Source organism: Haemorhous mexicanus, chromosome 9, assembly GCF_027477595.1.
Source record: "Haemorhous mexicanus isolate bHaeMex1 chromosome 9, bHaeMex1.pri, whole genome shotgun sequence".
NCBI classification, from domain to species: domain Eukaryota; kingdom Metazoa; phylum Chordata; class Aves; order Passeriformes; family Fringillidae; genus Haemorhous; species Haemorhous mexicanus.
This window is the reverse complement of record NC_082349.1, coordinates 11,489,070-11,515,955: the sequence shown is the minus strand read 5'-3', so window position 1 is coordinate 11,515,955 and position 26,886 is coordinate 11,489,070. Positions and strand designations below refer to the sequence as shown.

At 40.8% G+C, this 26,886-nt stretch overlaps 2 protein-coding genes across 4 annotated transcripts; one reads left to right on the top strand and one right to left on the bottom strand.

The window, feature by feature from the left end:
- Window positions 1–9: 9 nt before the first annotated feature.
- On the bottom strand, window positions 10–4,547 carry EBNA1BP2 (EBNA1 binding protein 2). Its single transcript, XM_059854041.1, has 9 exons — window positions 4,392–4,547; window positions 4,225–4,308; window positions 3,821–3,978; window positions 3,039–3,162; window positions 1,941–2,030; window positions 1,633–1,708; window positions 1,289–1,379; window positions 804–984; window positions 10–459 (listed from the first exon to the last, which is right to left on the bottom strand). Exons 1-9 carry the CDS (start codon window positions 4,470–4,472, stop codon window positions 409–411), a joined length of 936 nt encoding a protein of 311 aa, XP_059710024.1. The 5' UTR covers window positions 4,473–4,547; the 3' UTR covers window positions 10–408.
- On the top strand, window positions 4,533–26,855 carry CFAP57 (cilia and flagella associated protein 57). 3 transcript variants are annotated; one of them, XM_059854031.1, is made up of 22 exons: window positions 4,533–4,720; window positions 4,801–5,117; window positions 6,422–6,705; window positions 6,874–7,039; window positions 7,984–8,136; window positions 9,168–9,307; window positions 9,971–10,136; window positions 10,534–10,647; window positions 11,150–11,362; window positions 12,015–12,191; window positions 13,405–13,566; window positions 13,995–14,150; window positions 16,226–16,319; window positions 16,985–17,175; window positions 17,571–17,744; window positions 18,863–19,021; window positions 19,423–19,566; window positions 20,678–20,794; window positions 21,878–22,012; window positions 22,096–22,239; window positions 26,013–26,139; window positions 26,424–26,855. In XM_059854031.1, exons 1-22 carry the CDS (start codon window positions 4,564–4,566, stop codon window positions 26,600–26,602), a joined length of 3,669 nt encoding a protein of 1,222 aa, XP_059710014.1. In that variant the 5' UTR covers window positions 4,533–4,563; the 3' UTR covers window positions 26,603–26,855. The 3 variants fall into 3 exon arrangements, with proteins under 3 accessions (XP_059710014.1, XP_059710016.1, XP_059710015.1); XM_059854033.1 differs by having other exon boundaries at window positions 4,564–4,720; window positions 6,835–7,039; XM_059854032.1 differs by lacking the exons at window positions 4,533–4,720; window positions 4,801–5,117 and adding an exon at window positions 5,692–6,177.
- The last annotated feature ends 31 nt before the right edge of the window (window positions 26,856–26,886 follow it).

Here is a 26,886-nt window from a genome sequence, read left to right as displayed (position 1 = left end):
TCTAACATCTCAAAAAGCTTCAGACTTCTTATTTTGACATTGGCAACATAACCCAGAACTCAAGGTCACAAACTTCATCTTAACAGTAGTGGTGGAAAAAGCTGTCAGAATGAAGGGAACAAGAGGGCAGGCTTCAGCCACCATTCATTGAACAGCTAAACATGAGTTACGCATAGTTCTATGCAAACCACTTAATGCGTTCACACAAAAAATATTTAAGTAGAAAACAATCCTTCAACAAAACAGACAGTAAGAAAAAATTAGTGATAAGGCACTGGTTTCCACTGGCATTTTTTCCTTGCCACTGCAAAGCATCCAGCTTGCTCCACAGTTAACTGCTTGATGACAGCAGAAACACATCTTGCAACACAAAGAAACACAGGAACCCCACTGGGGAGCACAGTTCTCTTAGCGGGCTCGGTTCTTCATTTTCTGCCTTGCTCTCTTTCCAGGTCTCTTCTGCCAAAAAAAACGCACAGATTCAGATCTTTATTTTCATGTTCCCCATCTTTGTTTTAGCTCTATAGCTTGGGGAGGATACCAAAGAGAGGGTATTTGTCAGAACGTATGGAGAAGAAGGTTTTGGCACGCAGCACACAGCACTTTTTAACTCCCTTTCTGATTTTCCTGCTGATACCAAACCACTGTCCCCAACTCCGTTAGTAACTGAATTATGCTTAGCTCCCAAAGACAGGCATCACTTCCAGATGCTGGAGGCACCTATCATGCACTCATCTCTCCCTGCCAGACATAGCCTGGCTTCCTAGCCAACCAGGGTTGTTTTCATGCAACATTTTACTTACATTAAGGGCTTTTTTCCCTCCTTTTCCTCCTCTTCCTCCTTTTCCTGGACCTTTGTTGTGAGCCACTTTTGACTGGAAGCTGGATACGTCATTAAAACTCTCCTTTGTGTTCCACTTTGAGCCCTTCTTCTTCCCACCAAAACCAAATTTCTGATTTTTGTATCGTCTTTTGGCATTTGGTCTGAAAAACAACCAACCAGCATCACTGCCTACGTGCCTTGTTTCAGAAAGCTCTCAAGACACACATATATATACATGGTATCCCATCAACCATCATAAACCTTTCCCCTCTTAACAAAGATGTAGAAATCACATTTCAGTCTCTGCTCCATTTTGGCCATAGTTTTCTTCTCTTTAGGGACAGAAAGCCACCTTGGACTTACTTTAACACTAAACAGAACAGTTTTCTTGTTCCCCAAAATTATCCCCTAAAAAGACTGAAAAATCAGACATTCTGTGTTTAACTCTTTAGTTTCTGGTCTCACCCCTTCTTTGTCCGTTGACTTGCACTGCCTTTTTTATTCCCCTGAGATGACGTCTGCTCTTCCTCTAGAAAGTCCAGCTTGTCAGAGAGACCTGCAAGAGTGAAGACATCACAGCTACACCTCAGAAAAGACAAAATTTCAGTCTAAGCAAGTAAGGTCATCCTCACTGAAGAACAGCTGCGTGGGAGGTTTCTCACTGCCACTGGGACACAATTCTGCACAGCAGCAGCTTTCCAACCTCAAGGCCCGAACTACAGACACAGTGACCACATCACACTGCTCTACACTGCTCACACACCACTACTGCCCTTACACATTTGTTCTCTTAGACAAGTTGACTTTACCTTTCTGGTATTTCTTGACTGCATTCAACATATTTTTCTTCTCCTTCTGTCTCCTCTGCAGAACCTCAACTTGCACCTGAGATTAGAAGCAGAAGGTTAGTGTTGCCCCTTGCAGTGCCCCATACTTTTTTTTTTAAGGTATTCTATCTTTTGTTCTGTTTTCCTTCAGGGCAGCTAGACAGAAGACTAGATAGATTCTGTGTCAGAATTTAGTCAGACTCCTGTGGCTGCACTTTTCCAGCTCCCCACTCAGGCTTCAAATTCTTGTCACAGATCCTTTTGGGCATCTCCCTTTTGTAGCTCCTCACCTTCTTGCCATATTTTCTCATGGCACGGAGTTGTTTTGCTTTCTCAGACCTTTCCATTGCTTCCTGTTTACTCTTAAGTTTCTGTCGAATCTAATTAGGGAATACAAAAAAAAAAAAATTTATCAGTAACACAAAAGAAAAAAAGAGAATTTTATCATTTCTGTACTGATCTATAGCCAAAATCTGGCTAAAAAAGACTAAACTCACACACGAGAGAAGAAAAAGCCTTATAATGGGCTCAAATGGAACTGAGAGTCAGTCTATCCGGGTGTATGAAAAAGACTTAATAGTTTCTTTCTTGTCATTATTAAAAGTAAAGCACTGAAGAAAAGACAACAGTCCTGTAGAAAACATTTTTTCTGTTCTCATCCTTTTTATAAGGATGCTGCCTTATGAAGAATTACAAAGATTTCAACACGCATCTTCGTGATTCAGTCTAGTGACTCCAGTAGGAGATAAAAACTTTTCTTCAAATGCAAGTCAGCAAAAGAAGAGAACAGTAATGTGCAAGATTGAACCTTAAACCTTAGTACCAGCTAATTATCATTCTTCAGCTTATCTAGAAAGGTTCCATCAGAAAGCAGAACAGTGACCCAACCATACATGAACCTTCCAACTAGACTCCAGCTCATGTTTCTTTAATTTATACAATGTAGTCTTTCTTCCAAATCTAAATAACATACAATTTAAAATCACAGAAAACCAGAATACACTGACAATGAACAAAAGGTGATACTTAAATAGGAAAAAAAGGATTGCATTACAGCCACAGTCAACTTCAAGTTTTATGACAAAGAGCAAAAACACAGGCAACTTTACATCCACTGTTACACATACTAAGAAAAATTGTTCCTTTTTAATATTAAACATATTCAGGACAAAGTATAAATCATGTTTTTCTACTTTATCATCCAACCTGTTATAAAAATCCCCACCTAAACAAAAAGAAATCTCCTGTCACAAAGTTTCAAACCTAATCATTGTCACAAGAATCAGAAAAGCAATGAAGGTCAGTACTCACACATCACACCTTAAATTTAATCCCTACCCTAGGCTAAAACACATTACACTGGAAAGAAAACCATTCACTGCACATACCTTCTGCATCTGTTGGTCTGATTTGGCCATCTCTGCAAAGTAATCATCTGGCCTCCTCGTGGGAACTTGGAGCTTACGCAGCCTAGGGAGGGCTTCCAGGACAGCCGCCTGCGCCTGCCGGTAGCTGGGAGAGAGCACAGCACCAGCTGTCACTGCGCCGGCCCTGTCACTGCCCCGGCCCTGTCACTGCCCCGGCCCTGTCACTGCATGTTGGACACCTCACAGTGCTGACACAAACTGCTCACACAAGCAGGCTGATACTGGGATCTAGCAAGCATAGGTCTGAAATTATATCGACATTCTGTGCATGTCCAGTGTTACTGAAAGCTGCTTAGGTGCCCGTACAACATCAACATTTATGTCTTGCACATATACATTTATCTTATTTCCAGTTATCAGGTTTTTTTGTTGGAATATAAAAGGCAAAGCAAAACAAGAGAACTGTAAGAGCACCAAAACAAACCCACAAAGAAAAATCTGTATCTTGTGTTAAAGAGTTAGTTCTGCTATTGAGGAGCTTTTAAAATAAACTCAGCAAAGGATGAAGTCTGCCATGAAGAGGAAAATTACTTCTTTTCACTCACACAGTGGTTGAATATACTAGCACTAATTTGTAGTTATTTTGGAAACAGAGCCATCGAATGTAAAGTAACATGGCCAAGAGTATCACAGTGACAGCCAGTGTAGCAGTCTGCAGCAGTCTGTAGCACACTAGTGAAACGTAACTCCAAAAACGCAGCAACACAGTGAGACACTACATTAAATGTCTTCTTGACACTTACAAACTCATCTCTCTCTGGAAGTCATTCTCAGGGTCAACGGCATCAGACGTAGAAGCATTCTGAGAAACGGGGTCCGCGACCGGGCCCAGAGTCACGTCCAGCCTTTCCACCCAGGCGAGCTGCTGCCTGAATTCGGCCAGGCACTGCTTCAGGCCGTCCTGTGAAAGGAGCACGGCTCAGCACAGCAGCGCACGGACCGATCCGCACGGCTGGCCCGGCCGAGTGACACCGCGGGCTGCTCCTCGGGGCCGCCGGAGCACACCCGCAAACAGCCCCGCAGCGCGGAACACCGCAGCCCGCCCGGCCCCGGCCCGCGGCCTCGCCGAGCCTCCCGCGCCCCGCTCCCGGCGCTGGGGCCGAGGCCCTGGGACGGGCTTTTTCCGGCCCCGGCGTTCCCCGCTCACCGTATCATTGCGCCGCTTCGGCCGCTCCTCCAGCACCACGTTGAGCCCCGGCTTCAGCGCGCCCTTCGCGAAGGCCTCCTGGAGCTGTGAGAGAGTTCGGTCAGCCCGCGCCGCCGGCACCGGGAGGCCCTTCCCCACCGGGCTCGCCACGGCGGCCACCGGCTCACCTCCGAGTCCGAGAGCGAGGAATCCTCCGAGTCCGAGCCGGAGTCCGAGAAGGATCCACGCCGCGCCACCGCCGCCGCCATCGCTGCCGCCCCCGCTGCTTCCGGCCGCGTGCGCCGCCGCTTCCGGGGCCGCCGGGGCCGCGGTCACCACGGCGACAGCGGCAGCGGCAGCATGGCGGCGGCGGCCGTGCTGCCCGTGGCCGTGTTCGGCTGCCGGCCGCGGGTGGCCGGCGGTGTCTGCTTCCTGGAGGAGCAGGTGGTGCTGCACGCCGCGGGGGCGGGCTGCCTGCGGCTGCACCTCGAGCACAAGTGGCACAACTTCATCCCAGGTGGCACCGACCCCGCTCCCGACCCTAACCCCGATGCCGGTCCCGACTCTGGCCCGCCCTGACCGCTCTGCTCCCCGCAGGCACGGAGAAGAGCCGGGGCGTGCAGGCGCTGGCCGTCAGCCCCGACCGGCGGTTCCTGGCGGTGTCGGAGGCGGCGGGGGAGCGGCCGGTGCTGGCGGTCTATGAGCTGACGGCGGAGCGGGCGCGGCGCAGCAAGGTGCTGGCCGCCGAGGAGCTGCCGGCGCGGCAGACGGTGTCCCTCGCCTTCTCCCCCGACAGCCGGTTCCTGGCGGCCGCCACGGCCCCCCCCGAGGGGCACCTCACTTGCTGGCTCTGGGAGAAGCAGCAGCTGGCGGCGGCCGTCCGCGTCCAGGCCGCGGGCGACGGCCCCTGCCAGGTAAGGGCTCCCGCTCCGCCTGCTTCCAAAGCTTCCGCGCCCGAGCCGTGCCAGCGCCTCCGCCGCTCGTTATTAACACTCCCGTTCGCAGCCCACTGGTTCTACGGGAGCATACTTCACTTTTCAAAACTTTGGATAAAACGATCAAACTTTAGTTCAACAAGTAGCAGCTGCGAGGTTGGACATATGTTCATCCTTCAGGACGTGCGCACAGTGCGTTTTCCCGTGGCCACGGCTCCCGTTTTTATCCACGGCAAGAGGAGGAGGAGAGGGCTCCACACTGTAGATTTCATACAGTTTCTCTGACCTTTCTTGATATTTGCTGTTGGCCTCCCTCAGCAACAGGACACTAGGGTAAATAAAGTTTTGCACTGACCCATAATAGACATTCTCATGTCTGTATCTGTTGTATCACATGAGATTCTCTTACATCACATGAGATCTATGTTGCAGGGCCGGTATAACAGGCTGGTGAGTGTGCAATGTGTCCCTTGTGTCTCTGCAAAAGCAAACTTTAGCTCAGGAGTTGAAACACACTTCTTGGAAGCTCTCAGTGCACGTTTTCCTTCCTGCAGTTTTCTGTGTTCAGAGCAGAGAAGAGTGGCTAGGAGCAGGCTGATGGCACACAAATGATTTCTGCATCCAGGTTTGGGTGCCCCTTTTTAGATTCTTTCATGTAGGGAGGTCTGACACTTTCAGTCCATGTGTTGGTTGAACTCCAGCTGACATTTTTTCTGGAGTACAGCTACAAGCAGAGGTTGGCTGAACTACTGAATTCATGAGCTCAATTCCTAAAGAGAGGGGAGTGTAAGGACTCTGGCTGTGTAAAGTCCCATAAAGCATAAAAAATTACTTCAACCTACCCTTCCTATCTGTGTGGAATATTGAGATGGCTATTCCATCATTTTCACAAATAAACACCTAATTATGTGAATTCATGGACATACTGTTAGCTTGAAACACAGGAATACCAAACTTATTCCAGGCCTTTTGAGAACAAATGGTCCCACTCTTCAGGAAGATTGCTACTGGAAAAAAATTGTTAATCCGTAGTAAAGAGGTATTTTGGCCTTACTTTTGTAATTTCATTTTAATAGACACACTTTTGAAAGGGGGAAAACTGCAGTATGTAGTTGTGGTGGCTAATTCTTACTCTTTTTGGTATTCCTCTATATTTCTATGAACCATCTTCCCTTGTTTGTTTTCCTGTATCTGGTACAGAAAGTCTTCAGAGCAGGTATAACATTTGCTTATTTGTGACAAATAAGTCAGACAAAATACTTCTTCTCTTTTTTGTTCCATAGGTGAGCTTTAATCCTCAAGACAATACCCAGGTTTGTATCACTGGAAATGGCTTTTTTAAACTTTTCAAATACAGTGAAGGATATTTAAAGCAGATGAATTTACAAAGGGGAGAGCCAGAAAATTACTTGTGCCATGCCTGGCTGTCTGAGGAGGAAGTTATATGTGGCACTGACACAGGCAAACTTAGCTTGTTTGAAACTGGAGAACTGCACTGGGAGAAAAGTTTGGAGTACAGAAAACCACCCAGGAAACAAGAAGAAGATACAACAAAAGAATATGAGAGGTAAATCTGTTCAGTGTTATTAATAATAGTTCCATGCTTTTGCAGGCAGATTAGCTCCTTCCTTCCTGTCTAGTTTATGTTGTCAGTTGCTGCTTAGCATTTTTTGATTTGTGCTTCTTTATTTTTAAGTCTTTATGCATTTCCTAATTGCATTTCTGGTGTTTCCAGTGGAGTGGCCTTTGAAGATAATGGTTTACAACAGCATTCTTTGCCTCAAATATCTGCAGTTGCAGCATATTCCAAAGGCTTTGCATGTTCACCTAGCCCAGGAGTTGTTCTTCTGTTCGAGAAGACCTGTGAAAAGGAGGTCTACGAGGAGAAACAAGAAGTCTGGGTAAGGAGGGAAAAAGCTTTTGTAAGCAATTACAAAAGGGCAGCAGAGCCCTGTTTAGAGAACTGTGTTTCTGATTCAGTTATTGATAATAATTTTTAGCACACTGCTAAAGAGCATTGTAAGGATTAGCTAACTGTCCTGGTGCTATCAAAAGGAGTTGCCAAAGGTCACACTGATAGGCAGTGCCTGATGACCTTCTGCATAGTAGTTCTGTATGTTTCCTTCCCCCATAGAAAATGTGCTTTGAGGCTGCTAAACTTCAGGAAACCTTTAAGAAATTTTTATTTGTGGAGACTTTTAGGATTAAGAGATAGTTTACATCAGTTTTGAAGAACTTGGCTGCTTGTATTTTTCCCAAGGAGAAGCTTTTCTCCCCTCAGGTATTTATTAGAGCTGTCATGAGACCTACGCACTCTTAAATAATCCTCCTAACTGTTCTGTAGCAAACTGTATGCATTGACCTACTGAAATCTCTTGATAAGAACATTTAACTCTAATGAACTGGTCAAGGCTTCATACTCTCATTCTAAAAGGTCAGATCTTCCCTATGCATGAGACCCTGTAATAAGACTTATCTACCTTAATGATACATTACAAAGAACTGTTATTCTAATCACAATTTTTAGGCAGTTCTCATTCTGACACTTGCTAGGTTTTTTTCTTGATATTTTTCTACTACCATTTTAATTCTTGGTTAGTGCAGTACTTAATATTACTGCTGAAATATTTATTTAAGCTGTAATGTTATGAATATCATTAGGTTGTCCTCTTGTTCTCTATTCCGTGCCTTGCAGTAGTAATGTGCTATTAAATATCCAAGTTGTCTTGCTGATATTATGTATGTGCTTATTAGAGGAGCATTACAACAAAAGTTTGTGTGTGTGCATGCCTACTTCCAAAACATGGAAACCTGGCACAACCCACAGGATGCCTTTCTTGTGCAGCTCCCTGAGGACCTGTTCAGCACCGAGCCAAAAAAGTCAAGCAGACAGGACATTACATGTATATGCTTCAGCCCCTCTGAGGAAATGATGGTCGTTAGCACAAATAAAAATCAGCTCTACATGTTTACTATGTTCTCCTCCAAACCTATAAGGGTAAGTGCAGTTCAGTCACGTTGCACAGCTTTCATGTCCAGTATTGTAATGATACAGAGTAGTCAGTGGTGTTTCTGTGATGCATTCTCATTAAATCCTTCAAATGACCCCTTAAAGCTCAAGATCTGAAGTGCTCAGTGTGCTTCTCTGAGGGCAGTATTTCTGTAGCCCCTTGCTCAAGCCTCCCTCCCTGTGGATACTATTCAGCAGAAAGAGAACACTTAAGACAATTAAAGGGTGCCTGTTACTGCTGAACCATTTCACTAAGGCTTTGACTGAGGTATCCTTGATGTAACTCTGTGGTTCATGCTCCACTGCAATATGCAGAAACTTTATTGCAATGATAAAGCTGGAACAGCCATGGGAATCTCATTCTACTCTAAAATGATAGCTGGTGAAGTCTTAGCTAGAAGTGAGACCTCTCTGTGAAATACAAACATAATGAAAAACCTTCCCTACTCTGAAGGAATTAAATAATACAAAGATACGTGAAAAATGCATTATCATGAAACAGACTTTTATGGAATTGAGTACCTAACCTGTGTACAGGCATATGGAAAGATCTTTACAGGAAGAGGGGTTGTAGTTAGGGGCTCTGTTTCCACATGCAGCCTAACTTTTATTGGTGCTTCACTTCCAGCATGTGGTAGCTAGACATCCTAGTGAAGTTTTCTATCACTCAGCGCTTGATTTTTTTTAAGTATCTGCCTGACCAGAAGATATTAACTGAATTCTTGCAGGTCCAGTTTTATTTATTTATCTCCTTGCCTTTTTTTATATACCTACAATTATGTTCTGCTCTCACTGCTCTGCCCTGCATCACTTTTCTTTATTATTAATTATGAACTTAAAACTAACAATGTTAGGCTTTTAGCACTGTTTTGTTCAGACCAGCACAGTGAAAGGATTAAGTGGTTCCCTCAGATCTATTCTACAACTGTGTGCAAAGACCCATGATAGATTTTTTTTAATCTGCCTTACTGCCTGCAATGAAATATTTGTGATTTCTTCATGTTCTCATTCCTTCTCAGGAGAAGATATCTTATTTTGCATATATGAATTTCCCATTGCATTCTAATTCAATCACTGGTCTGGACATGTGTATTTGGAAACCCATTCTTGCTACGTGTTCCCTGGATAGATCTGTCCGCATCTGGAATTACAAGAAAAAGTAAAGAGCTGTTTGTATTTGCTATTACCTCTTGCTTTTTTGTATATTGTATTTAGGAGGCAACAGCAGCAATCTCATATGAATGAGAGAGTTGTTCTGGTAAAATTCTTGTGTGGTGTGGGATGTAAATGGTATTACTGACATGATTTGGGAGTGTGAATATGCAGTGCCTTTAAAACTGGTGCCAAAAGAATACAAAGCCTTTTCTATTAAGCTATTTTTGTGTCAGACTTCTAGTGTTTTGGAAAAAACTCTTTCATTCAGCTTTGTCTTAAGATACTGTTGCCCCGTATCCTGCTTCTTAGGCATAGATCTTTAGCAAAATGAGTTCCTGAGGTTCCCTGGAGGGAAAAGCAAATCTCAAGAGATGCTTGTATAGGATTGCAATCAGCAATTCATTTATCTTCTTCATTGTATTACAGTACACAAGGATTTGCTCTTGCACCTCCCACACTTTCTCTGGGAACCAGAAAGTCAAATTTGCTTTTGTTTCCTGTAACATCTCTATGATCATTACTTAACTGAACAACAACACACTTCCTCAAGGACAAGGCAGAGTCAGATTTTAGCTGCAGGCACCCTTGCTGGGCCAGATAATATCCTGTCAAGTGTGCAGTGGGGAGTTTGTCCTATTCCATACTGCTCAATGGTTTTCTCTTTCAGCACTTTGGAGCTGTGTAAGGAATATCAGGAGGAAGCATACACAGTATCACTTCATCCCACTGGCCTTTTCTGTTTGGTTGGCTTTTCTGACAAACTGCGATTTATAAGTCTTCTGTATGAGGACATGCATGTTTTCAAGGAGTTTGCTGTGAAAAAGTGTAGAGAGGTAAGGAGTGGTGCAAAATGAAATTGGGGAGTTATGTGGAACAAGTGCTGAAGAACATGACAGGAAATAATAACTTCTCCAATACACCCTAGTACTATATATGATGTCCTGTATCAAAGCTTAGAGAAATTGATTCTGACTAGTGGAGAACAGGCCCAGAGGCTGATGTGTAAGTGTGGGCCTGGGAAGCAGCAGAAGGGATCATTTGCTCAGAAATACTCCAGAACTGAATCTTACAGGAGAAAGCATTGATTAAGAAAACTATATATGGCTCATTAAGTAATGGAGTTTTCTTTTCGTGCAACAATTTGATATTAAAGGATGTAATTGAAATTCAATGCATGAATGTTTTTATCCATTCCATCTACAGTAATGGGTGTTTATGTTCTTTTTGTAGTGCTCATTCAGTAACGGAGGCCATCTTTTTGCTATAGTTAATGGAAATGTGATTCAAATTTATTCCAGCATCACCTTTGAGAATGTTACTAATCTGAAAGGACATACTGGGAAGGTCAGTAAACAAATCTTACGCAGTACAACTTATTAACCTATTAACTGGTTGATAAGATGCATTTTGAAGAGGTAAAGTACGATTTTGGATCTTGAGATGTCCCCAAAATTAAAAACAGAAATAGAAAATTTAGTTTTCATTGGTCAGAAGGCAAAATGTTAGTGCACTAGATACACCTGGAAAGTCTGCCCTTAAATTGGAAGTGAATGATTGGCAGCTGGCTGAACAAAGTAAAATATCCCAGTAATATGTTATAAAAATAAAATCTACTACTCCATATTGAAATGAACTTTTTCCTGATAGTGTGTTCATAACATAGTTCTTACTGCTTTTGTTTTTTTTCTAATGCTAAAATAGAATTGGTTGAGAAACATCTAAAAGCTTTTCAGTAAGACTTTGAAGTATGATTCTGAAGTTGTTGTGGCTTTAGCAGTACAATGACTCCATGCTGTATGTCTGTAATCTACACATCAAGCTCCTTGCTGTGTTTTGCTTTTGCCAGGTACATGCAATTAAATGGAGTGCAGATGACACTAAATTTGTCTCCTGTGACACACATGGTGCTGTGTATGAGTGGAATTTGTCGTCAGGTAAAAAGGAGTCAGAGTGTGTGCTCAAGACCTGCATCTACAGCAGCATTTCCCTGACTTATGATGCCAAAATTATCTTTGCTGTTGGATCTGACCAAACTCTCAAAGAAATTTCAGAGTCTTCGGTGAGCTAACAAACACTTTTGGATTTTGCTGCATTCTCTGGGGAGGGTACTGGTGCTTTGCTTTCCTTAGCATCCATTTGGTAAATAAGAATCGGTCTGATTTGAAAGCTGTGATATTTACTGACACTGATGTGTTCTTATGACTTTTACAATGAAACCTGAGATTTTGTTGTAGTTTTATATTTTTGTCATTTTACTTGCATTTACATAGAAATCTTCTAATCCAACTAACAAACTAACTGGGCAATATTGTATCAACTCTTCTGCTGAAATACAAGTGTATCACATCTACCACTGCATCTAGGTGCATTTTTTTCCAGAAAAGTAGTAAATTGTATGTGATAACCATTACATCTTTTAGATCACACATCAGCTTAGCTTGAAATTTTAATACTGGTAACTATAAAATATAGAGATTTTATATCTAAATATTTCTTTTAAATCTAATTTTTTTTTTTTAATTATAAAACAGTACTAATTACAGTTGAGGCTATACTTCTATATAGAAGTGTATTTCTATAGGCATATAGATTCTTTTAGCTGCACTATGTGCTGCAGGCAGAGGTATAAGAATTGCTCATGCAGTATGTAATCAAATCCTCACTGTAGTGTGAGGTTTGTGTGGTGGTTTGTGCTGTTGGTTGATGTGCAGATCCAGCACGAAGTGCCCGCCTATGACGTTGTTTACACGACTGTCGCTGTCTCTCGCTCCGGGCGCCTGATATTTGTTGGAACCTCGCTGGGGACAATTCGAGCTATGAAGTACCCATTAACTCTGAAGAAGAAGGATTTCAGCGAGTACCAGGCCCATGCAGGTGCTGTTACAAAGGTAGCACAGAATTCTTTCTTTTCCCTGTGATGCCAGCTGCACACAGATCCTTTAGGGCTGATTTTCCTTCTCAATTCATAGCATAATATGCTAAAATTAAGGCTGAGTCTGCACATGGAGAATGAATATCACAGCATTCATAGGAGTCCTGTCTCTAGATATGTCAGGGAATAAGTTGTTGACTAAAAAGTGGCTTGCACCAGATTACAAAACATGGCATATTGGATGGAGAACTTTGCTACAGCTCCTTCTGGAAAGAGGAAGGTAATTTTGTCGTAGAATCTTTTAGGTTGGAAAAGAACTTTTAGGTCATCAAGTGCAACTGTTAACCCAGCACTGCCATGTCTACAGCAAACCATGTCCTCAAGCACCACATCTACACATCTCTTAAATATCTCCAGGGATGGCTCCTGTGCCACTTTCTCTTGTAGAGGGGCATCACATTCACCCATTTCCAGAGGGCTGAGACTTCTCTAGTGAGCCAGTACTGCTGCCAAATGACTGAAAGGGCTCCGTAAGCACTTGTGCCAGCTCCCTCAGTGTGCTTTGGTAGGTCCCCATTCTCCAGGAAGCCACATGTTCTGTGTTGTTAAAACTGGTCATAATTTTGGTATTTCAAGTACCACTGTCAACTACAGCACCTTGACTAATCCTCGCACAGTCCAACATTAGAATATGAACTTCAATTACTGTAACTCTACTTTCACCTCAGTTGTAAGCTGTATCAGCTCCCAGGTACTCTATGCCAGATCAGGCAGCCACAGGAGGTCTGAGGGAGGTGGCAGCAGTTACTACTACATAGTTCTTGGTGAGCTTAGTTGTTGTTTCAAAAGAAAATGTTTAGCCATACAACTTCTCAAAGACAAACACTAGAGACCTTTGGAGTTGTCATATAAATGGCCTGTCTGTGCTATAATTGTCTAGAAGGTCTTTTCAGGTTTTTAAAAATCTTGCTATGGCTTTGAGACCAGAAGCAGATCCAATATCTACACATATTCTTTCCCTTCCCTTTGTTGTTTCAACCAGAGTGGAACAGGAGTAGGAGACATAATCAAAATGTTGGTAGTGGGACTGAGTTATTATTTCCACTGTTGACTTTCTAGGGTAGAAATTAGGAGAGTATGTGGGTGGGGAGAAAAATGTGGTGTAAAATAAAACTGTATCTCCATTCTTCCATGTCTCATTTATTATTTTGTTGTCTCTTCCTTCTAAGATGACAGTAACAAGTGATGACCAATTTCTACTGACTGCCTCAGAGGATGGCTGTGTATTTATCTGGAAAGTGTATGATAAAGAAGGTGAGGGAGTGAAAGGAGAGCCAGAACTTGAGTATGCTGAAGAAGTGTTGATCATGAGATCAGATATAGATGAGAAGGTAGGAGGAGCAACTTGTGAACATAAACCATAGGATGTCTGTGAATTGCACTTGCATAATGCTTGTTACCAGCCAGTCTTATATGGCTTTGGTCAAAGAGGTTGCAGCAAGTTGCTGCAGTGGCTTGTCAATATGCAAACAGCATTGTACAAACAGCAAGTGTGTATTAGATTTGTCTCTAATACTTTCCCCAATCTCTTGAAAACACTTCTAATGGAGTAGAGAAGTCAGAAGATGCATTTCTATAAACTATCTTCTAAGACAGAAAAGGAATTTTAGTTCTAGGACTTCTTGGTAATCTGTCTGAAGATTCTCTGTAAAGGCTGTTGTCATAAATATGTGCATGTAAATAAAACATCCTTAACAAGCTGTTGCTCACAGCAAATATTCTCTCTCTTAAAACTGCTTTCTCATCCCTGTCCTAACAGACTCAGGCAATACTAGACCTGCAGATTTGTGTGAGAGATCTACAGACAGAAAGTGATTATGAGCTACGTCTCAAGGACATGTACTATGAAGGAAAAATAAAAGCATTGGAAGAGAATTTTGCTCAGGAAATAGACTCCTTTAAAACTAAACACCAGGTATGATTCATGTTGCAGAACCAAATACTAAGAAATCTTTCACTGAAGAGTTGAATTCAAGCTTGCATTACATATGCAGAAATGCCATACAGCATCTGAAATCATTCCTTTCCAGTTTAAGATGTTCTTGATATTTATAAAGCATGAAACTATCTTTGAGTTAAGTATCTTATAGGTACAAGGGGATGCAAGAGTTCTCCTAGGTACCCTGTAAGTATTTTCACATAAAACCAGCACAATAAATACTGCCTGAGCCTGAGGATCAGTGGTAGAAATGTCACTGTGCCTTAAAAACTCCTTTCCATATAAGGCTGCAGCTGTTGCAGGATCTAATAATTGTTTTCCTTAACGCTGCCTTCTTTATGTCCTGTCTGCTTAGATTTTTAAGAACATCTGCTGAGGTTTCTTGTATGTTTTTTGAAAATAAAAGTAAAATATATTCCCTGCATGTCTTCTGTTTGTGTGTTTATTGATTTCTTTGTGGTCATGAAGCAGGGCTCCCCTGAAAAACAAAGGCTATGATAATTCTTCCCAGTGTCTTATTTGTCTGTGTCTGATAATGCTATTCTGTCCATCTGACTGGTGCACACACTGGATTTCTGACCTGTAAATTGTTATATTTCTGGACTTCTTTTAGATGTAGAAGGCAAAGGATCCAGTAATAATTTCTCTGGCAGTAAAACAACTCAAAGTAAGGGATTATATGTCACATGATTCAATCCTGTCGACCTCATTTCTTTTTGAGCTTTTGGGTGAATATTGTCCTGTTCTCATGATTTGTTACTGCTTATTCTGTCGAGTTGTGCATAGTGCCTTCAAGCAGTATTTCTGTTTGACTCCACATAAAGGAGTTCAGTATGAAAGCTTGCCAAGTGACTTATTACGTGTAGTATTTTACAGGTTTGTAATTTTCACGTGCTTTTATATCTCTTCTCTTTTGGCCCTACAGTTGTTCCAGTAGGCTTTTGATATTCATTTGTTGAGGAGGTTTAATTATTCACTTTAATGTTTTCTTCAAATATTTTTTCAGATTCTTTGGCTTGTCTCAATGTGGGGTTTTTTGCCTAAATAACCTGAGTTTAAACTTTTCTATTTTTCCTCTCTTTTGTAGAACCTAACCTTGTACAAGAAAGCCATTTAAATTCTTGTGGATTCCTCTACCTCGGTTTTATCTCTGCTGGGGTTTTTTTCTGCAATCTTTCAGGTCTTTTGATAAGCAGTGTTTGGCTATGTATTTATAATAATCTCAACTACACTGGAAATTCTCTAGACTTGTTGATTATAGGTTTGCAAACAAATGCCTTGGAAGGTGAATATAATTCTCTAGACAGGCAAGTTGTACTTCCTGTCCAAGTATCAGTACATGCTAAGATTAAACTGAATGACACCTTTAGACTGGAAGGGCTAAACTTTTTAGTTGTATCCATCAGACAAATGGAATATTTCTGCTTATGCAGGACCCATGCAGTTTTTGGGAGAAGAAGGTGAAAATATTGTAACTATGGCACAATCCCTAGCATCTCTGGGAAATTTCTCAGCTGTTTTCTTGCTCCAGTTCTTTGTGCTTTTTTAGAAGATTAAGTAATTTACAGGGGCAGGCTGACATTTCAAGCAAATGGCATTTAAAATTCACTCTTGCTTAGGTTTATGTCATAGTACGCAAATGTCAGCATTTTAGGCCCTCAAAGTTGCTTCAAGTGAGACAGGAGGCAGCTTGAACTTTAATATCTGGACAATAATTTATGGAACTGTGAATTCTCCTCAGGCAGGCCCACATAAAGGAGGGGAGGCTTTTGTAGCTCACAAACTTTTCTTTTTAGATTAGGATCAGTACCTTGTATTATATGAACACTGTTTGCTGCTTTTCCTTAGCTCTCCTTAGCTTAACTTGTCAAAACAAAATAATATGTGGGAAAACTTGTTTCAGTGATACATGGCATCTCAGTTTTGGTGAGAGATTTCAAACATATTTCTGTTTTCTTTGTATTCCTCACCAGGGGCAAGAGTGCAAACAATTTGGACATTGCTTTGTCTAGTTTCAAATTAAAATGTATTTTTCTCATTTTTTATCCCAGATTTTACAGGGAGAGAAAGAAAAACAGAGGTTACAGCACGAGATTCAGCTGTCTGAGCTGATGGATAAACAGGCCAAGGAGGTGCAACAGCTAGGTTAGACTGTAACAAATGTTTGTAACTAGAAACTGGGGGAAATGCTGTGTTGATAGCAAGTGACAGGGAGGGATTACTAGAGCAGAGGTGTAAAGAAAAATGGATGTATGTCATGTAGGTATTTGGTGCAGACCAAATGAGTGTCTAAACTGCACCATACATGTGGTTATGATAAGAACATGCACATGGGCCCTGTGTCTTAGAGATTTGGTACTTGAGATTAGTAATTTCTTCATTTATTTTATGCACAGCTCACTGTGCAAGAACAGTGCAATCATTCAATTCAGCAAGGATGTGCACACAGCCTGGAAACACCTGGACTCCAGATTTGTAATCAAGATACAAATACTGCAAATTAGTACCAAGGTGTCCCCCCATAAATGACTCCATTGCCTGCTCATACTTTGTAGCAGTTGAGCTCATTCAGCTCGGCCATGGTTGTCATCCCAAGGAAATTCTTAAATTAGTTATCAATTTTGCATGGCTACAGAGTCTCAAGCCCCTGTAAATCTGGTGAAGAAAGTGATTAAATACGTCTACTTGTAATTTATTGCAACCAGCTGTCAAAAAGACAGTAAATAATAAGGCAGTGATAGCTGCAGTAGGATAGGATTCACTCTTCTTTTCTATTAGTTTTATCCATTCCATATGTTTCCTGTTAACAGAATCTGATAGTAGTCAGAAACTCTCAATGGAAAATGAGAAATACCAGGAGCTTCAGGTGAAATCCCAGAAGATGGAAGAGGAATACGAGAAACAATTGCATAATTTGGAGGAAAGCAAAATCAAGGCTGTGGCAGAGCTAAAAGAACTTTATGAGAAGAAACTTAAACATAAATCTGTTCAGCTGGCAGAGGTAGGAAACTTGATTTGCACACAGCCTGGAAGAAACAGCAAATTTAATTGCATCAGAAACACAAATTTAAAAGATCCTAAGTAATACTGGTTTGTGATTTCTTGCAGAACAAGTTTGCTGATGTTAGTATTTGGGCCAGATTCCTAACTTGAAGCCTTCAAGTCTTAAGAATTATTAAATTAAAAAAAAAAAAAGACAAAAAAAAGTGTATGTTATCAGTTTCTAAAGTTGCTTTAATCCACTAAAAAGTTATCTTGGATGATATTGCTGCAACTGAATATTCCACTAAACATAGATTCTCCCAGGAGAAACACAGTCAGAAATAACCTTTTATTTCTCTCCTTTATTGGTCTCTTACACTTGCCTTCTCTAATGTTTGTTTTCCTTAACTGCAGGCAAAGGAGAATATGAGGAAGCAGATTGCAGCACATGAAGAAATGGAGAAACAGATTTATGAAGAGGGAGACAAAGAAATCTTAGAACTCAAAGACAAGTATGAGAAACAGCTCTTGGAGGAAAAGGAGTCCAACATCCAACTGAAAGGAGAACTGGGAGTCATGAATAAAAGGGTATCTTTTATTCTGTGCTAGTATCAGACCTGCACAAGTAGACCTAGAACCTGAGGATTGAATGTGATTAATGGCATGTCAGTTTAGTCCATTTATCTAGCCTGTAAAAATGTGGCATTTCGTATGAGAGCAGTAGCCCATTCTTAGGTTAGTCTGAATGTTTAGAGTATTTGGGCAAAAGAAGAAGGTGTCTGCTGATTGTATGGCTGATATGATTAAAGATAGATGATAAAGGAGGTATGTTTTTATTAGTACACTTTCTCTGATCTGCATAGTTTTGAACTATAAATAATATTGTTCATCCTATGACAGGAAAGAAATAAACTCTTAATTTTTCTGTCATTGAATGCTTTGCTTTATTGTTAAAATACTTGTACTGCTTCATTCGATGCAATAATCCCTGTGTTTTGTTTGCATCATCATTTTTTATTGGCTTTACTGGAATTTTTAAGGAGACATAAAATATTTTACCTCTTTTATGGTCTGGGTATTACATTTGCCTAAGGACATTAGAGAGACATTTTTTCTATTTCCTTTTTTCCAGTGTCTATCTGGAGACAAAGAGGTTCTTTTCATACCCTCTACTATCATGGCACTGTCTTTTTAGTTTCTTTGTCTTTTAGACCTCAGGGTTTTCTTCATGTGTCCTTACAGTTTGTCCAGTGCTATTCATTGGTTCCAACTTTCTTGGTTTTGCAGATCTTAGTACTGAGGCAGGGATTTTGGGGTACCCAAGATCTATGAACTGGGTACCCTTCCAATCTTCCATCTTTAGAGATGCACTGCCTTCACCTTATGAGAATATTCCATGGATAGAGTGTTAGCTGCAGCTGATGCTTAGGTATAATATCCATATCCTTCTTGCTGCTGGATGCAATTTCCTTCCTTCCTTCCTTCCTGTGCAGCAGGTATTCTTGTCAGAATATCCAGAAAAAGCAAAAATGGATACTCAACCCCCTTTTGAGTTAGAGGCATTTAACTGATGTGCTGCTCCTTCATCATATCTTAATTTGATATCCTTTATCCCACACTGTCTACAAGGTATCCTAAAGAATAGGAGGACCAAGCTGTGCACAGCTTTTGGAGACTGGTAAGTTCTTACTAGTTTGCCTCTCTAGTTGAACAGCCTACAGAAAGAGCTCAAGGACCGAAACAGGGATATTGAGGAAATGAGACTGGAACAGCAGAAGCTGCAAGACATCATTAAATCACTAGAAAAGGATATCTTGGCACTAAAGACAGATGTTAAAGAAAGAACTGAAACTATCCTAGAGAAGGTGAGAAAGTGGACAATTGGATGAGGTCAAAATCACCTCCTTTAATTAGAGATATTTCTTTTAATAGTATTTGTTGTGATGATATCACATGACTGAAAAGTCGGTTTCAACTTAAGGAATCTGTGATCTCCAGTTTGGAGTTTGGTTTTTAGTTGGCATGCTAAGCTTTTCTTGGGGAGCTCAAGTTCAGGATGCTGACTTTCTCATCCCCTGTTCTGGGATCTGTTGATGGCTCAGCATTATTTGCCCCTTCCCATCTAACCTGTAGATTTGCAACTGGAGTTCAATCTTCCACAAGATCTGTGACTGCTGGTTTTGTCTCTTCCATTTTTTTGTCTTGTCCTAGGGATCTGTGTGAGAGTGCTGGGTCTGATTCAGATCTCTGTACCCTTTTCTTCCAGGAGAAGTATGTGTATGATTTAAAAATGAAAAATCAGGAACTACAAAATTTCAAGTTTGTACTGAGTTACAAAATAGAGGAGTTTAAGAAGCAAATAGAGTCACGTGAAAATGATATTGAGACAATGAAGAAACACATCGGTGAGGTGAGTAACACTCTCATTTGGCCTCTGCTACTAAGCCCGTTGTCTAAATACAAACATGACCAACCCAACAAGTCCATGAAAGATTCCACCCTGGTTGTTCTTTGACTTCTTTCAAGGATACATAGCACTGATTCAATATCTGTGCAGCTAATAAAAATATCTGTAGACAATAGCTAATAATTTTCTATCACATTACCAGTGATCCACATAGTTATTTAAGTTCCTGTATGTAATTCTAAATTTTGCTTAAAAATATATCTTATCCTTATGTGGTTGCCCTCCATGTGCCCTATAGCATTTTCAAGACACTTCTTTTACTGATCTGGCAGAAAAGAGTAAATTTCTTCTCCCAGAAATGTTGCAGATTTATGCAAACATGACTCTGCTAGGGGTTAGGTACATTGACAAATTATATTCATCAGTTGATACATGGGAAATTTGAATGTATTCATATTTAGCATGCAGCAAATTCATTGAGGGAACTTATTTATGATAGAAGCTTACTATGATCTCTGCATAGATGTATCCTTAGCTCAACCAAACTAGAACTATGGTGACAGAGTCTTTTAAATAAAATGCAAACTAATCAACAATTTGTATGTACTTCAGACTAGCAAGATTAAATCCCTGTTGTATTTTCTTGTCACCATCTTGTGCCATAAGTAAATGCTGTAGTACCCTTACTGTTTTCTCCTGTGTGTTCTGCATATGTACCTACAGTTTTCAATCCATTTATTTCTTTTCAGCATCAGGGTCTAGTTATTGTTGCCCTTACTCTTTCCAGTAACTGTCCATTGACTGTCTATTTTCCCCTCATCCATTTTTTATTCAGATGGAACGGTAGAGCTCCCGTTCAGCTCAGGGAATTTAAGGGGTATCGCATAATTTAAATTAATGGGACTCAACAGGGAGTTAACCGTTCATTTGTGTGGTTTCTGTATATTCTGACAGAGGGCAGTGTTGTTACAAAATTGACGTTTCTCATGTTGTCATTCAACCTGAAGGGGGACCTATTCCTCAAGTCTGTATTTCCAGCCTCTGGTTTTCCTGTTATATGTTGTTTTTTCACGCCTCCTTTTAGCCCTGATTTCCTCCTCCCGCTTCCTTTCAGATGGAGGCGGAGCTGGAACAATTCCGCAAGGAGAGCGTGGAGCTGAAGCTGAACATCACACAACTGCAGCAGAAACAGAAGGCAACTGCTGGTGAGGTGCACAGAGAGATGGAAAAGGTATGGGGTACCCCCACCGTGCAGGTCCCACAGAATGACATTGGTGGGGACAGAACACCAGTGAAAACAGACTGAGCAAACAGTTCCTTCAGGGGTGCTGTGTCCAAGGACCAGGAGGGTCTCTGGTCAGTGGGGACAAAGACACAAGCTTACAAGCTTACAAGCTTACAACTAGCTTAGAGCATTCATATTTTTTAAAAATCCAGTTATTTATGAGTCAACACATATTGTCCTGAGTTTAAGAAAACAGTGAGGTGAATGCTGAACTACTTGTTCCTGCCCAAGCCTGAAATCTGGGGACACTTGGCCTAAACAGGAGCAGCATATAGGATATCACCTAGGCACTAGTAGGATGACAGAAAGGAAGGTCTCAATAATGGAGGAGTCAAGGACCCATTATTTGACAGCATATCAGATATGAGGGAGGAAAAGGGACTGCAGGGGAAGGTGGAGGAGCTTAGCAAGCAGTGCATGAGTGAGGAAGCAGGTAGGGAGGCCTAGCAGAAACCAAGAGAGAATGAAAAGGCAGTCTGGAGGCCTAGCAGAAACCAAGAGAGAATGAGAAGGCAGTCTTGATATGAAATCAGCAAGCTGTGCATGTGTCTGATGTGTTTTGTCCCTTGCCTTCTCTCCTTAACTGTTGGTGTGTTGTTTCTAAATAAGAAGGTAGGACAGCATTTGGACAATGCTCTCAGGCCCACGATGTGGCTCCCGGGGATGTCCTGTGCAGGACTGAGTTGGACTCAATGATCCTGGTGGGTCTCTCCCAACTCAGCATATTCTGTGATTCTGTGTTTGGGAAAGGACAGTGGGCAATAGCATAATGAGCCACTGTTTTTCAGTTGTCATTTTTGCAGGTTGTCACTAATAAAAGTATCTTGGCTTATTATTATTCCTAAAATCTATGACTGCTGTTCAACAAATAATGCTTACATTCCCAGTGAGTTGTTAATTCTTTTTTTTTTTAATGAAGTGGAAGAAAGTATATGAGAGTTTTCACAAGTTTCACTAGACTTTCTAGAAAATTGCACAATGGAATGTTCTGATGAACCAAATAAGAATGTGACTACATCGTTCTTGCAGAGACAAAATATGGAAACCCTCATCAAACGATTTAAGGCAGATCTTCATAATTGTGTGAGATTCATTAATGATTCCAAAAAAATGAAAGATGGTATCCGTGAACTCTATGCCAAGTATGTGCATCAACCAGACGTGGTGAGTCAGAACCTTTGCCTTCTCCTTGCCCATGACTGTGTCTAGTAGTGTCATTACTGAGACAACATGCTGTGCCCTCTCAGGTGGAGGCTCAAGCAGAAGATGCAGATTTGCAGCAGCAGTACAAGAAACAGCAAGAGTACAATGAGAGGAATTTGGCAGTTTTGAGGAAGAAGGTGATGAAGGATAAGGAAATGCACCACACTGCTTACATGCGCATCATGCAGGTAATAAGCCTTTTCCTTGTGGTGTGGAGGGGGAACAAAGGAAATGACTGCACAAAAGAGACTTTATTAACCTTTCTGTTATGGTTTCTTAGGACTTTGAAATAGTTTTGGTTGACTTTCTCACCAGAAATTAATACATTTTTCAAGTGTTTCCATTAACTTTTCTGAACAAAAAGAGCAAGACTTTGGAAGCCAGAAATGGCTTTTGTTTATCTCCCACTCCCTAAAAGGAGATAGGAAACTTCTGTTGCATGGATGTTTTAAAAGAAATTAATGTACCTATTTTTAATTTCAAACAGTATTTATAATTGCCATCATAGTCAATTTGCCCTTGCTTCGGTGTCAAGCTGTATCTGACATATAGTAATGTTTAGGAAGTAATTTTGGAGGAAGAAAAGGAAAAAAACCCCTTCTTTGTCCACATAGTCTCATCTCTACTGGTGTGAATTGAGAAGAACTTTCTGCTTTTCACATCCAAAATTTTCAAGGAAGTTCAGAAATACATGGGGAGTGTGTCTATTTGTACTAAGATCTCTTGCTCAGAATACTTGTTTCTTACAAAGCAAAGTAAACTCGTGACTGCTGGGGTCAAAGATCCAATTTGTTTTTATCTGGAGTGGGAGGACCTAGAGCTCCACACCAGACATCCTAGGAGGACAGCTTTTCTAGTCTCTTAACATGCTCTCCTTCTGCTCAGTCAGCATTTCCTTTTCCTCTCAGTAGCCCTTTCTACATTGTTACTTTATTATGCTTCTTCAGGATCATTAAATCTCATCCCCTCCTAAGTCATCTGTTGTTTGCCATTTATTCATAATTTGCTTCTTCAGGGCTAGACAGCAGCAATCTTCCCTGGTGCTATTTTAATTTTTTTTTTTTTACTCTTTCTGTGAGATAGATGTTTCCTTTGGCACAAAAGGAGATGGGTTCAGAAAATAACCTGAAGAACTTCCTTACTGGAATAGGGTGACAGATGGTGTTCATAATGATAATACTTGATGTCTTGGATCAGTAAGCCTAAAATGAAATGATGATTAAAACCAAATTAATAAAACATCTGGAAGATGAAGATATCAAAGATTCTAACCAGCCTGGTTCCCTTCAAAGAAAAAGCACTTCTCTGAAGTCCAGTAGATTAATGAGATTTTATAACCAGCAGGAATTATCATGGCCTTCCAGTCTTTCACGGGGGCTTTTAAGACTAGTTTAGACAAACTTCTGTGAGGATTTGCTTTGAAAAAGCAAATGACATCTTGACAGTCTTCTAGCTCTGTATTTCTATTATTCCTCAGTTGTGGTTACACTTTCAGAGCTATGCCCTCCTCTTTGAGAGATTATTCATAGGTACACTCCACTAGTGACTGCTGCAACAGATGATTAGAACTGTCAAGATAATTTTAGTTATTCTTACTAGTTGACAAGTTGCCTGTTATTCAGCTATTAGTTTTTCCTCCAGCCTTCTGTATTTGTAATGGTTTCTTTGGATACATAAAACCAGAGATATTGAATAACCTTGAAGTAGTGCTGCTTAAACTGAAGCCCATATAGGATGAAATTTTCTATATGTCCTACTTGTCTCTGACAGTCAGCACTGTAGGAACTTCCTACACTGTAGATTGCATCCATATGGTGTGTCATTGTACCTGATGGCCTCATTATCCATGCATTTGATCAGTCCCTTTTCTGAAACAATTGGTTCTTTGCCACAACCTCCCATGACAATGAGTTTTCCCATGAACATTTGTTTTATATATCCATTCTGTGACGTTGCATTGCAGTGCAAGCATTCTGTCAGAGTGTAAATATTGAATTAGAGGCTAATCTCTCTGGAGAAAAGGCCTCTTCAGGAAAATATTATCAGTGTCAACCAACAGTCTTTTAGCATCAAGCAAACCAAACAAGACATTTCTACATAACCCGGATTGCTTCATCAAGACACTCTGTATTATATTTTCTGATAGACCAAAAGCAAGATCTTCATTTGACAGCAGCAGGTAATCACTTGGACTGAACATATGAAGGTGCTCATAACTAAAGTATACCTAAAGGCAAATGCTGTGACCCAACCCTGAAAGCTGGTCAAAAGAAAACTACCTTGACTGATTATTGGAAGTTACCCTCTTCATGTGCTCTTTGAGGATCAAGCTCTGGAATAAATGCATGGAGTCAAATGTCATCTGTATTTAAAAGCTTGCATTAGACAAGTCAGACTCAACAAAATATTACAGTTCCAGAGCTGCCTGAGCACACCAATTTCTGCTGCATTTACAGTCCAACATAAGCACTGCAAGAGCAGCTCTTCTTGCCCAGCAAGGTCAGATCTTAATGAATCCCACACTCTTCCTCCAGTGAGTGATTTTCAGCTGAGGAGAAACTAAAGCCCAGCTGCTCTACTTGTCTTAGTGTGAAGTCTTGATAATCTTGCCACACACGTGCCCTGAGCTATTGCTGCCAACTTGAACTCCTTGAGGGCAGGCACATACTGAGAGGTGCAGTGAGCTTTGTACTTCACTTCTGACCAGCCTGCAGCTGTGTGATGCCAATGCTTTTATAAGGATACTCAAAGGAACTGAGTCTATGCTTTGCACAATCTTTTGTGGCAACATAATTACCTCTATCAACCTAAATTATCATTAAAACAAAAGTAGAAAGCAAGATTTGAAGACACTATTTTTATGGAAAAATTTCATTCATCCTTGTTCTTATCTCCCGCTGTTTTAGTGGGTTCCCTACTGCTTGAGACTGGTATTGTCAGGTACCCCAAACATGCCTTTTTGCCATCTATCTTTTTTAAATATTGCCACTGTGTTCCAAAAGTTCTAAAAAAGACAAGTAGCTGAAATAGTTGCTATTCTTGGTTCAAGTATGATGGCAGCTGTTTAACATTTGCCCTAGTTATTGATGTGTTATTTCTCTATCCTTGTAAGAGGCAAATATACAATTCTACTTCACTCTCTTGAATACAGAAAATAAATATTTAGTTAATGGCGCTCCTGTTTCTAAATCATGTGTAGCAGTGCTATCATCCTTAAATAGTATTAACTCATATTGCTTTTGCTGAAGTCTTTGAATCTGTCACAACAATGGGTAAATTACATTTACTTTCACAGCTCCTTTAGGAAGATGCTTCATGGTAGGCTACTAAAAAATTAGAGGATTGAAATTTTATGGGCTGAAAATGGACTAAAAAAAAAGGAACAAAAGATGAATACATTGCTAACTTTTCCTTATAACAGCATGTTAACAGTAGGTACCTCAAGTCTCCACATGCTTTACAGTTTTCCTAATAATTTGGAAGGAGCGTGGATAACTAATGTCTGTCAGAACTAATGAAGAGGGCTTTAACTAATTCCAAGGAGATAAAGAGAATTTAAGTGAACAAATACATAGTGACAAATGAAAAGCAAAATAATACACATGCGAGGGAGAGATGGGAATTCTTAGCATTAATTCTGAATTAATTGGATCCATTTAGGAAGGCCCCAAGCTTCCCTTAGGAATTGGCAAGGAAGATGATACCTTGGAGTGCAGCTGCAGTCAGAAAAGCAAAACAAATATTAGTTTTTTGAGCTAACATGGTTTGAATACTGTCATATTCTGAGTCACATCTACTGTGATCTTACCTGAAATGTTGTGTACTCTCCTGATTGCCCGGCACTTTCTGCTTGTGATACTGATTCTATACTTTCCAATGTCTTTCTCAAAGAGATGAAGATACATATTGCTCAGCCAGACAGTACCTGTGCCTTTCCTTATAGAGCATGTTGTTTTTGCAGGAAAATGTGAGTCTGATTAAGGAAATTAATGACTTGCGCCAAGAACTGAGGGTGGCCAACGCGCAGGTGCACGACCTCGAGTCTGCACTGAGATTAAACAAGAACAAAAAGGCAATTCAAGACACAGGTGAATAGTTCTTGTATATTTTCCATATCATCAGTACTCATGGCAGAAGTTCTTTTGATCCTTGGTGAACAATTGTTTTACTGTCTGTGTTTCATTCTAACTTGTCTGCCTTGTGGTACCTGGTACATTTTAATGTTAATTGTAGAAGCTGGTAAATCCTGCAGATTCTTACAATTTGGATCTACTCCTTCAACGCTGAAAGATGCTTTCCTTTGTTCATGCCAAAGAACTGTATGAGCTGGACCTTTGTTACTGTACTATGTCCTCTCTGTTTTATCTTTCAGCTCCCTCCGGTGAACTTCCGTCCAGCCCAGCTGTCCTAAGGTTGAATCCAGAGATGGAAAATGAAAAAATCATAGAAATGCAGCAGCTAGAAATTCAATATCTGCGAGACCAAATCCAGGAGATGGGGAAAGCCCTGAACTGTTCAGGTTCAGTCTCTTTCAGTCAGAAATCTTCCTGACCTGATTCTGGGAAGACACCACAAGACACAGCAACACTGATGTGGTTCAAGGATGCCTTATGTTATTATATCCTCCTGGCAAGATCAGAAATGCAACAGCATAGAGTAGACTTACATCATCCTTTACTCTTCCACTAGGAGCATTTATGAAACAATCAGTGCTCTGAACGCTTCTGCTTTCCTGAAATCTGCCCTTTTCATGAGACTTAGGAGCCTAAAGAAAAAAAATAAATTCATGTTAGTGTTAGACTAATCTTTGTGCCTTCATGCTAGGTTTCTCTTGA

Coding starts and splice junctions, on each gene's coding strand:
- CFAP57 (XM_059854033.1), top strand. CDS start 4,564: ATGGCGGCGGCGGCCGTGCTGCCCGTGGCCGTGTTCGGCTGCCGGCCG. Junction 19,567..20,677: donor TGAAGAAACACATCGGTGAG/GTGAGTAACACT, acceptor GCTTCCTTTCAG/ATGGAGGCGGAGCTGGAACA. Junction 26,140..26,423: donor AAAGGCAATTCAAGACACAG/GTGAATAGTTCT, acceptor TTTATCTTTCAG/CTCCCTCCGGTGAACTTCCG.
- EBNA1BP2 (XM_059854041.1), bottom strand. CDS start 4,472: ATGGCGGCGGCGGTGGCGCGGCGTGGATCCTTCTCGGACTCCGGCTCG. Junction 2,031..3,038: donor CAGACCAACAGATGCAGAAG/GTATGTGCAGTG, acceptor TTCCCTAATTAG/ATTCGACAGAAACTTAAGAG. Junction 460..803: donor GAGGGAAAAAAGCCCTTAAT/GTAAGTAAAATG, acceptor TTTTTTTGGCAG/AAGAGACCTGGAAAGAGAGC.